This window comes from Salvelinus fontinalis, chromosome 18 (genome assembly GCF_029448725.1).
Source record: "Salvelinus fontinalis isolate EN_2023a chromosome 18, ASM2944872v1, whole genome shotgun sequence".
Classification (NCBI taxonomy): Eukaryota; Metazoa; Chordata; class Actinopteri; order Salmoniformes; family Salmonidae; genus Salvelinus; species Salvelinus fontinalis.
This window is the reverse complement of record NC_074682.1, coordinates 12,057,951-12,070,532: the sequence shown is the minus strand read 5'-3', so window position 1 is coordinate 12,070,532 and position 12,582 is coordinate 12,057,951. Positions and strand designations below refer to the sequence as shown.

The window sequence follows — 12,582 nt, the reverse complement described above, 5'->3', positions numbered from 1 at the left end:
CAACTAGATGAATCATAACATGAAAACCTGATAAATATCACAGGAAGATGTGAGTGTAATTAGTGGAGGTCAAATTCTATTTGTATTTCTACTGCCGAATGCCCATTGCCCAACTATAGTCAAACCATATGACCTCCACAATTTGACAAACCCGTTAAAATGTAAATTGCATTACTATTAGTGGAGAAAATCAGAGGGTCACAGACCAATTCAGGACATTACGCACTTTATAAATGGAATGACATTTAGCAATTGATTAGGGGAATAGTCCTCGGTCGTTGGGTTGAGCCTACCTCTCAAAGCCGAAGTGTAGAGGACTATCAGTCCAGCTAGGGCGCAGCTGACCAGCAACAACAGCACAGATAGCCCGATCTCCACAACAGTCCAACGGCGCTTCAATGGTTTGGTTGATTTTTCCATGATATCCATTTGGCTTTCGGATTTTCCCATTCTCACCTCTCCGGGCTCTCTGGAAAATTAGCGTGCAGAGTGACGGGGACCGGGTACAGGCAGAGAGCTTGCGTACCCGTTTGTGAGTGGGCTGTGTAAAGTGATGCAGTGCTATGCCAGTCGTTCAAGTGACCTAGACCGAGTGAGAGAAAACACAGTTGAACCTTCAACTTGTCTCTGATTTCGTATGAAAGTGTGTCTCTTTCTACGCTAAAGCTTATTTATAGGCTAATAGCCTAAAGAATCACACCCTTCCAATGGGCCCACTGCGCAACTGGAAATAAATTATTGTAGTGTCGGATGTGACCATGGTGTTCCCTTGATTGCTTCTGTGATATGACCCAGACACAGCTGACAACGATGCGCAGATCAAATTGTGAGCTCGGCTTTGCCACTTCGCTATTTTGAGAAAATTATTCGTTTGGAACATAATATTTGCTCATTTGACTTTGGATACGTTTTTAGCCTTACAAGTGGTCATATTAGGCTTAATGTTAGATATAACGTGGGTTTCTTTACCCACTCATATCTTAAAGCATTTTGAATTAAATTATGCATTTGTGCTTTTAGTACAAAAAAATATGTGTAGGCCTAACTCAATAGGGGTAATGTGGCCCTTCATAATTCTACAGCTGGCTGTACACCTCCTGCACAATATTTCCTACTCATCATAATGTTTTATATGAACACAATATTGCAAATGAGCATTTCTGGGGAACAAATCCCAATGACTCATACCTTTCAGCATCACTTTGCGTCTTTTCACTCATCAACACCTGTTCCTCCTCCAATACCAGCCTGTTGCACACTTTCGCTAGCTGCTCTTCTATTAGGCGTGACAGGAGGCAGGGCTCTAAATCAGAGGTTCATGTCGCTGTGCCCCATTAGCTTCTCCTGATGAATACTCATGGGCACGTCTGGCACGGCTGTTGGAGGTTGGAGGAGCTGCAGGTCTTTACTGCCCATCTCGAATGTATTCGCAAAAGCTGTCTGTCTCAATGTCAGAGCTACGTATCTCTGTAGTCAACAAGACTAGGTTGCTGTGGTAGGCCTATATCCAAGCCAAAATCTGATTTCACCCCTCAGATAGACTATAAAATGAATTCCTTATTTTGATAATTAGATATTGCATATTTGATATCTAATATTGATATGACTGCACTGTCATCTTCAGTTTTCTTACTAAGGGTTGTGGTAATTTATGTATTAAATTCTGTTGATATTTGCTGAACAAAAATATAAATGCAACCTGCAACAATTTCATTGATTTTCCTGAGTTACAGTTCATATCAGGAAATCAGTCAATTTAAATAAATTTATTAGGCCCTAATTTATGGATATCACATGACTGGGAATACAGATATGCATCTGTTGGTCACAGATATCTTTAAAAAATGGGCCTCGCACTGAGCCTCAAGATCTCATCGCAGTATTTTTGAGCATTCAAATTGCCATTGATAAAATGCAATTGTGTTTGTTGTCCGTAGCTTATGCCTGCCCATACCATAACCCCACCGCCACCATGCGGCTCTCTGTTCACAACTTTGAGATCAGCAAATCGCTAGCCCACACGATGCCATACATGTTCTGCGGTTGTGAGGATGGCTGGACACACTGTCAAATTCTCGAAAACAACATGGGAGGCAGCTTATGGTAGAGAAATTAACATTAAATTCTCTGGCAACAGCTCTGGTGGGCATTCCAATTGCACACCCCCTCAAAACTTTAGACATCTGTGGCATTGTGTTGTGTGACAAAACTACACATTTTATAGTGGCCTTTTATTGTCCCCAGCACAAGATGCACCTGTGTACTTAAAGCATGCGCAGACCAACTATCAAGTGTCTTCACTGACATTTTCAACCTCTCCATGACCGAGTCTGTAATACCTACGTGTTTCAAGCAGACCACCATAGTCCCTGTGCCCAAGGAAGCAAAGGTAACCTGCCTAAATGATTACCGCCCCGTGGCACTCACGTCGGTACATTGAAAGGCTGGTCATGGCTCACATCAACAGCATCCTCCCGGATATCCTAGCCCCACTCCAATGGGGCTAGGATAACTCCAACACCAACTCCAACACCATCATTAAGTTTGCTGACGACACAACAGTGGTATGCCTGATCACCGACAACGATGAGACGGCCTGTGCCAGGACAACAACCTCTCCCTCAAGGTGAGCAAGACAAAGGAGCTGATCGTGGACTACAGGAAAAGGTGGGCCGAACAGGCCCCCATTAACATCGACGGGCTGCAGTGGAGCGGGTCGAGAGTTTCAAGTTCCTTGGTGTCCACATCACCAACGAACTATCACGGTCCAAACATACCAAGACAGTTGTGAAGAGGGCACGACAAAACCTTTTCCCCCTCAGGAGACTGAAAAGATTTGGCATAGGTCCCCAGATCCTCAAAAGGTTCTACAGCTGCACCATCGAGAGCATCCTGACCGGTTGCATCACCGCCTGGTATTGCAACTGCTCGGCATCTGACCGTAAGGCACTACAGAGGGTAGTGCGAACGGCCCAGTACATCACTGGGGCCAAGCTTCCTGCCATCCAGGACCTATATAATAGGCAGTGTCAGAGGAAAGACCATAAAATTGTCTGAGACTGCAGTCACCCAAGTTATGGACTATTCGCTCTGTTACCGCACGGCAAGTGGTACCGGAGCGCCAAGTCTAGGACCAAACGGCTCCTCAACAGCTTCTATCCCCAAGCGATAAGACTGCTGAACAATTAATATAATTGCCACGGGACAATTTACATTGACCCCGCCCTCCCTTTTGTACACTGCTGCTACTCACTGTTATTATCTATGCATAGTCACTTCACCCCCACCTACATGTACAAATTACCTCAACTAGCCTGTACCCCCGCACACTGACTTGGTACCCGTGCCCCCTGTATGTAGCCTCGTTATTGTTATTATTATTGTGTTACTTTTTATTTTAGTCTACTTGGTAAATATTTTCTTAACTCTTCTTGAACTGCATTGTTGGTTAAGGGCTTGTAAGTAAGCATTTCACTGTAAGGTCTACACTTGTTGTATTCGGCGCATGTGACAAATAAAGTTTAATTTGATTTGTAACGATCATGCTGTTTAATCAGCTTCTTGATATGCCACACCTGTCAGGTGGATGGGTTATCTTGGCAAAGGAGAAATGCTCACTAACAGGAATAGAAAGAAATCTGTACACAAAAGTGGAGAGAAATAAGCTTTTTGTGCATATGGAACATTTAAGGGATCTTTTATTTCAGCTCATGAAACATGGGACCAACACTTTACATGTTGCGTTTATATTTTTGTTCAGTATAGGTTATACCCTCAAATGTCTTGGGGGAATAGATGAGATTTAGTAACCTTTAAAAGTGTATTTGTGAATTAGAACAATGATGCAATGTTATGGTGTATAACTAGACATCAAAACGAAACCTTTGGGTGGAAAATGTCATGGATTTAGACTTTCTTTGCTCTAAGCACCTTTTCTCGTTAGTTGGGATTACATGTTTGGTGACTGGTACCACAGCCACGTCTCTAACCTTCTCAACTCGGTGCCAGGGATTAGTGCCTGCCTGTGTGTCAGGTCAACAGAATGAACTTACTCAATGTTTCTGAACTCTGAGCCTATGTTTTGTTTATACACTACATCTCCAAAAACATGTGGACTCCTGCTCGTGGAACATCTCATTCCAAAATCATGGTCATTTATATGGAGTTGGTCCCCCCTTTGCTGCTATAACAACCTCCACTCTTCTGGAAAGGCTTTCTACTAGATGTTAGACATTGCTGCAGGGACTTGCTTCCATTTAGCCGCAAGAGCATTAGTGAGGTCGGGCACTGATGTTGGGCGATTAGGCCTGGCTCGCAGTCGGCGTTCCTCCTGAAAGAGGAAAGGGCCTTCCCCAAACTGTTGCCACAAAGTTGGAAGCACAGAATCGTCTAGAATGTCATTGTATGCTATAGTGTTAAGATTTCCCTTCAGTGGAACTAAAGGGCCTAGCCCGAACCATGAAAAACAGCCCCAGACCATTATTCCTCCTACACCAAACGTTACAGTTGGCACTATGCATTGGGGCAGGTAGTGTTCTCCTGTCATCCGCCAAACCAAGATTCGTCCGTCAGACTGCAAGATGGTGAAGCGTGATTCAACACTCCAGAAAACGCATTTCCACTGCTCAAGTGTCCAATGGCAGCGAGCTTTACACCACTCCAGCCAACGCTTGGCATTGCGCATCGTGATCTTAGGCTTGTGTGTCTTCTGTTCGACCATGGAACCCATTTCATGAAGCTCCCGACAAACAGTTCTTGTGCTGCCGTTGCTTCCAGAGGCAGTTTGGAACTCGGTAGTGAGTGTCGCAACCGAGGACAGACAATTTTTACGCGCTACGCGCTTCAGCACTGTGAGCTGTGAAATTTGATGAACTGACTTGTTGGAAAGGTGGCATCCTATGACGGTGCCACTTTGAAAGTCACTGAGCTCTTCAGTAAGGCCATTCTACTGTCAATGTTTGTCTATGGAGATTGCATGGCGGCATGCTCGATTTTATACACCTGTCAGCAACGGGTGTGGCTGAAATAGCCAAATCAACTAATTTTAAGGGGTGTTCATATACCTTTGTATATAAAGTGTATCTGTATAGTGACAAAGATTCTTTCTTTTTTTTTGTTATTGTTGTCTAGTTTGTTAAGACATTTCAGTTGGCTTTGGGGGTATTTGTAGGATGCACACATGTAGTGTTCATGCTCAAAACAATCCATAAAGTAGGCAGCATGCATGATACAGTATTCATGTAGAACAGATAGATAGATAGAAAAGTGTTATCTGACTGGTAGCAAAATTAGTATACATTTTTACATGAAATAAAATGAACAGCAAAGATCATACAAATGAGTTTAAATCCTATGAAAACTTGAAACTATAGCAGCTATAAATGTATATCTGTTTATGTACCTGTCGTGGTTAAATGTGTGCAAAGGTATGTAGCAAGGGAGTGCCTGTGAGGCAGTGCCCCTTACCTGTATCTAGACGGTAGAACTCCCTGAGACGTCTTTCACAGCAAGCTGTTTTCCCAAACACCCCTACTGAGCTGTCACCCAGAGCTGGTGTGTGAAGAAATGACACTGTGGCGCTGGATGCTTGAGAGATACTATCTGGTCCAGTTTGCAGCTCAGGGAGTGAGTGAGAGAGAGAAAGAGTGAGAGAGAGAGAAAAAGGGAGGGAGAGGTGAGGTAGAGAGCATCCCTTACAAAAACACATTATTAAAATAAAATAAATAATTTCCTTGCAGTATTTTGTTTTACTTTTGTGTTTATGTTTTGCTTTCAATATCAGATTTTTTTTTTTGCAATAGTAAGAATTTTGTTCTCGACTTCAGAAGCTTTGCTTGATATTAATAGCACAAAATTAACTCACTCAACAGAGGATTGCACCATATAATAACACTATTACTCTATTGAAAGTGTTTAAAGTTTCCGTAAAAAGCTGAGGGATGGGGCTGGAGGAATGCAACCACTCTCAAATCCATAGACTGCGCTATGGATGCAAGGGCTGACCATCGATGATATCAAACTAACCGTTTTAACAAGGTTTTTAGGCTAAACAGTGGTTGTTTAAATGTACTTTGCTTACAAATAATGGGGTAAAAGAAGCTTATATTTGGGGTTCTGATGGGCGACGACAAGTTGAACTAAACTCATGAGGCATTTATGTTATATTCTTCAAGAATCAATGGGTACGTATCATTAATTTAAGTCCAAAAATGTATGTAAAAACTAAGGATTGCCCCTCTAACAGGCAGTGACCTTCATACAGCAGAACTACACGGAATACACCAAACATTAGGAACACCTTCCTGATATGTGAGTTGCCCTCAGAACAGCCTCAATTAATCAGGGCATAGACTGTACAAAGTGATGACAGCGTTCCATTGGGATGCTGGCCCATGTTGACTCCAATGCTTCCCAAAGTTGTGTCAAGTTGGCTGGATGTCCTTTGGGTGGTGGACCATTCTTGATACACACAGGAAACTATTGAGCGTGAAAAACCTAGCAGCATTGCAGTTCTTGACACAAGTTGGTGCACCTGGCACCTACTACCATACCCCATTCAAAGGCACATGCATCTTTTGTATTGCCCATTCACAATCCATGTCTCAAATTATCTCAAGGCTTAAAAATCCTTCTTTAACCTGTCTCCACCCCTTCATCTACACAGATTGAAGTGGATTTAACAAGTGACATCAATAAGGGATCGTAGCTTTCACCTGGATTCACCTGGTCAGTCTATGCCATGGAAAGAGCAGGTGTTCTTAATGTTTTGTTCACTCAGTGTATGTCGCCATTTGAGCGTAATCCATTAAAACCTTCTATAGTTAAAGCCAGGGGAAAGAGGTTTCTAATTATTTTAAGAATAACAGATTCATAGATGGAAAAATACATAGTAAAAAAATTCAACGAAATTAAGTTTGTTTTTAACTTGCAATTCCACATGTAAAAGTGAGATTTTCATTTTTATTTTACATGTAAAATGACAAATGTGGATTATAATTAATGGACATATTTTATAGGGGCTAATAAAAATTTCAATAGGGAAAACAAATCTTAATTTTTTTAATGGAAATGACAAGGTATAGAAGCTTTTTTAGTCCTTGAATACAATCTCGAATACAAGTTTGCGTTTCTTGCTGTGCAGGAAAATTCCTGCAACAATAGGATGATCAAATTAAGATACGGCATCTGTATTCTCCACAAATGTAAAAAGGTGGTGTTATAATGTGAACTCTAAATTGTTACATGTGAAAATATGGTTTCAGGAGCCAGCAGCATACCACCCTGCATACCACTACTGGCTTGCTTCTGAAGCTAAGCAGGGTTGGTACTGGTCAGTCCCTGGATGGGAGACCAGATGCTGCTGGAAGTGGTGTTGGAGGGCCAGTAGGAGGCACTCTTTCCTTTGGTCTAAAAAAAAATATCCCAATGCCCCAGGGCAGTGATTGGGGACACTGCCCTGTGTAGGGTGCCGTCTTTCGGATGGGACGTTAAAACGGGTGTCCTGACTCTCTGAGGTCATTAAAGATCCCATGGCACTTATCGTAAGAGTAGGGGTGTTAACCCCGGTGTCCTGGCTAAATTCCCAATCTGGCCCTCAAACCATCATGGTCACCTAATAATCCCCAGTTTACAATTGGCTCATTCATCCCCCTCCTCTCCCCTGTAACTATTCCCCAGGTCGTTGCTGCAAATGAGAACGTGTTCTCAGTCAACTTACCTGGTAAAATAAAAATAAATAAAATAAAAAGGTGTGAAATTTAAGCTCAACATGTGAAACAGCTATTTCACATGTGAAAAAGTGATTTTCATATGTAAATCTTCAACTTTACGTATTTATTTTGTACGTGACGTAAGAGAGAGTTGAAGGGAGAGGAGGGGTAGAGGTAGAGATGGTAGAAGGCTGTCAGTGAGATGGTGACAGTGATAATAAGAAATCATGAGGAGAAGAAGACTTTTGGGATGGAGGGAGAGAGAGTGGCGAGAGAGAGGCAGAGGAGGGTAGAGGAGGATCACAGTAGGCATCAGTTTCATAAATGTTTCATTTTCTTACAGAAGTTTCTATTGAAGGATCCCGCCCAGCTGCTGAGTGAATCAGTGAAAAGGACAAAGGGACTCTGAGAGAGGGGAAGCTGGCTGGGAGAGCAACTGGAGAAAAGCATGGGCTTACAGGAATCTGTGGAGGGAGTGTATGGAATGTAATATTGACTCTTTAGTGTCCCAGGCCATATGAGCAGTTTAAAACAATGATCTCCAGCCCAAGGAAGGGCACTGCTGCTTGGGGGAAGTTAGTTAGCTGCTGCCTGGTCCCGCTGTATGCTGAGACATGACCCTGCCCTGGTGTCAGATTGAAATGGCATGGCGCCCAGGCTTATTATCAGGATGATTAAACCACAATAATGAACTGATATTAGATAGAGAGTGGGAACATACTTTTCTCTGTCCAGCTAGCTGTCCATGACGGTTTGGAGTTGCTGATAAAACAAGTTCTGAATGCAGATCATGTTGAGAACAGTGTATACATTTAGCAGTGGACAATCTTTATCATGCAAACTAGAACACGTACTGGAGGTTCATTACCAGATGAAAGGCCAAAATAGATTTTTCATACGTACTTTGGCAATCAAGGAAATACAGACTGCATATGGTTGGGGGAATATGCAACACGTTGTTCTGCTTAATTCTTTTTAAAAATATGTTTATTTTTCTGCATTTCTTAAGCATACCTCTTGAGCTGTCTGTATCCTTGTGACTGATGGTAATTTTTCAAGAAACTAAATATGCTTCTCTGCATCTCTGCTGAAATCTGGGTCAAAGAGTGAAAGGAATATTTGTCGTATTCAGTACATTTAGTAATTGCTTGCTTTTCTAAAGGCTACCAAACTTGCCAGCATGCCAGCTAAGATAGACAAGCTAGCTACTCTAACTTGATTGATATCCTGAAATGGCTTATTGGTCGCTAGCTATGAGGTTGGGAGATTGGGAACCTATCTGGGCTAGCTAAAACCAACTTTATAAAATTGCTAGGTGGCTAGTAGTGTTACAAAGAAACAACAACAAAATAGGACAGGACAAATCTGAGCGGACACGTGCCCCTCTTCTCCCTATGGGCATGACACCTCTGATGCAACAGACAGGCCAGAGGAACTAAATATATGGGATCTCACTAATATTTCCATTCCATTCCATTAGAAATGGGTCCTTGTGCCAAATATTCCATTGTCAGGCCCAGAGCCTGGGAAATCAAGACTTGCAAATGAGCTCATAACTCTGGAATCATTTAGTTGGAGGGAATGTGTTCCTATAACTCAGAAATCATTCAACATAACCATTGACAGCTACATGAATAAATAAACTCAAACTCTCGGATGGATGATAATATGCTCTGTGTGCATTCGGGAATGTATTGGAAGATGTTGGTTTCTTTTCGCTGAGATTTTGTTAACGCTCTTGGTTTCAGGTTAAGGGGGAAAGAATGGGCCAGGAGTTGCAGGAGTTGTCCCCCGTGGAAGCATCCCCATTTCCTGACTTCATAAGTACATACAGTAACTCAGTTAAACAATACAGTGTACATTTGTGTCACTGCTAATTTAATAGGGAGGACCATTGACAGCTGGTGATGGACAGTAGTTCCAGGTATAATGTCTGGCTGTTTGGCACTCCCACAACACATTTGAATAGTTCATTGAATCGCAGTGTTCATGGAGTTGTGGCCTTTGTTTTTCAGTAGCCAACTTGCAGCTTCTTGATATGTACTATATCATATATTGGTAGTTGTTTTAGGGTTTACCAGACATGGCTTGTCATGCTTATTATTCCTTATATGGCTGATTGTCTGATGTTCTCTGTCCACCTGTATATGGAGCAGAGACTGCCCCCAGCGCTTGGCAAAAGCTTGTCTAATTGTGTTCAAGGGCAGGAGCTCACATTCAATCATTATAGATTTATTTGCTCTGTAAAGTGTATAAGGCAGTGTATGTTTGTGCTCGCTCAGGCCATAAGTTAATACTTCCCTGTCTCAATGATTAGAAGCTTTGAAAAACTAGCTTTGAAAGCTTTTTAATTAGGCTATTAGGAATGAACTCAACTCGTGCTTTTGCATGAGTTTGCTAAAAGCCTGCTGCACCAGAATTCTCAATTCTCAAATGCAGACAGTTCTCTGTGGGGAAAAAGGAAATATAGGGTCACCTGGGTGATAGTATTAACTACAGTTGTTGTTTTTACCAAGACATACTGGACATTTATGTGCCTCTTTAATATAACAAATTAAAATGATTCATTTTTTATTATATTTAATAAAATGTCCTCCAATCTGCACATGTATTATAACTGTTATTTTCATCATGTTCTCTTCCTATTATAATAACATGGTAACAGAAATGCATGTATTTTTTTATTGAATATTCCTTTTCATTTCCTGGAATTGTTTTGTTTCTTGCTGGAACAAATATTTCATAAGCCTACTGTGGCAGACCTGGGGGTTTGGTCAAGACATTTACACAGATCGAACATGGACAGAATTGTATTAGCTTGGTTTCAAGGGTGTTTATATAATTAATAAACAAAGAGGAAATAATAGGCCTCCTTCAGCAGGTCTCCTCCGGGATACTGTCTTCTGGGCTTCGGGGTCTTGCTGTATCCTGTTGGGAACAAAACCGAGCTCCCTCCGTTATCTCTGGTACTGAGCACGACTATACAGGAGTAAACTCTCTTCTCCAGTCCCCACTCCCGTGTGCTGCCCTTCTAGTAGCTTTATGAGACTCGTCCAGCTGGTGAGCATTCAGCCCCTTGATTACTCACCAACCACAATAAGCCCCAATTAGTCCTGGCCGGAGAGCCCGGCGAGACCTGGCACATCCGTCTGTCACCAGGCCTTGACGAGTCTCCCCCTGGTGGCTAACCTGGGGGCTGTCGTCAGTGTGACGTATGTCTCCCTTCTCGATAGGGCATCCGTGTTCCCATGCTTCACCCCTGACCTGTGCACAACAGAAAAAGATAAGCTTTGAAGAACCACCTGGTGACCTGACTGTTTGTGTCCCTGGTCTGGATGGCCAGGGGAGCATGGTCTGTGACCAGGGTGAAGTGGGAGCCCAATAGGAAATACTTGAAAGTGTTTAGCGCCCACTTCACCGCTAGACACTCTTTCTCGACAATCGAGTTTTCTTTTCTCTGGGTATCAGCATTCGTCTTATGTACATGCTGTGGTGCTCCCCATCATGTACCTGGGACAGGACGTCTCTAGTACCGTGTCACATGCGTCCGTCTGGACCAACATCGGTACCTGGAAATTGGGTGTTATGAGAATCAAATGGGAGCACAGTGCTTCCTTCAGTCACCTGAATGCCGCTTCGGTCTTACCTGACCATTTCACTGTTTTCGGGAGGCGAGCCCTGGTTAGATCGGTAAAGGGGGAGGTTATAGCCGCAACGTTGGGGATAAACCGGCTGTAGTTCCTGCCAGTTCCAGGAAGGACTTGACCTGTGTCTTGGTGCGTGGAACGGGCCAGTCACATACCGTATGGGCCTTCCTCTCTTTCCGTTCCCCCATCCGAACAAATACTCCAGCTCCTCCTACACTAACTTGCATTTCTTGGGGTTCGCTGTCAACCCGGCTTGCCTGAGCTTGTCCAACACCGCCTTGAGGCGTGTCAGATGTTCTTCCCAACCTTGGCTGTGGATGATGATATCATCCACATAGGCCGCTGCGTACTGTTGATGGGATCAGAGGACTCGGTCCGTCAGGTGCCGGAACGTGGGCGGGCTCCGTGGAGACCGGATGGGAGCACCCGGTACTTATAATAGCCGTCTGGTGTCTTCTCCCGGGAGAAGGCTGCCAACGATACCTGCCAATATCCTTTGGTCAGGTTGAGGGTGCTGATGTACCGGGCCTTTCCCAATTGATTGATGAGCTTGTCCATCCTCGGCATGGGGTAGGTGTCGAACAAGCTGATGTCGTTCACACCACAGAAGTCATTACAGAAGCGCAGGCTACCGTCCGGTTTGGGCACCAACACGATGGGGCTACACCAGGCGCTGTGGGACTCTTCGATGACGCCCATCCTCAGCATAGCCTCCACTTCCTGTTTCACAGCCTTCCTTCGGAACTCGGGGATCTGATATGGCCTCTTTTGTACCGTTTCCCTGGGCCGGGTGTGGACATGGTGTTCAATGAGGGTCGTGTGGCCTGGCTTCTTGGAGAACACCCCAGTGTTCCGATTGACAAGCTCCCAGAGCGTTTGCTTCTGGGCCATGTCAAGGTCCTCATTGCTCAGGACCACCACTGGTACCATTGGCATCCTGGGTCCCGACCATAACACGGCCAAGGCTGTCCTCTCATGCCACCTCTTCAATAGGTTCACATGGTAAATCTGATGGGTCCCAACTTCTCTAGCACCTCGTACGGCCCATGCCATGTTGCCAGGAACTTACTTTCTGCCGTGGGGATTAAGACCAGCACCTTGTCTCCCACCTGGATTTCTCAGAGCTGGGTTTCCCGATTATAGACCTGGGTTTGGATGCGTTGGGCCTTCTCGATATGTTCCCTTACCACTGGCCATATGGCTGTCATCCGCTCCCTCATAGTCGC

General features: G+C 43.8%; 1 protein-coding gene across 2 annotated transcripts in view; it reads right to left on the bottom strand.

The window, feature by feature from the left end:
- mmel1 (membrane metallo-endopeptidase-like 1) overlaps positions 1-5,554 on the bottom strand; it is a 43,413-nt gene extending 37,859 nt beyond the window's left edge. The window contains exons 1-2 of one of the 2 annotated variants that reach the window (XM_055868199.1): positions 5,467-5,554; positions 294-583 (exon numbers count right to left, since the gene is read on the bottom strand). In XM_055868199.1, the coding sequence (XP_055724174.1) occupies positions 294-450 (157 nt within the window). In that variant the 5' untranslated portion in view covers positions 451-583; positions 5,467-5,554. Of the gene's footprint in view, positions 1-293; positions 767-5,466 lie in introns of those variants that run through there. The other variant, XM_055868198.1, reaches the window with a different exon arrangement.
- Positions 5,555-12,582: the final 7,028 nt, after the last annotated feature.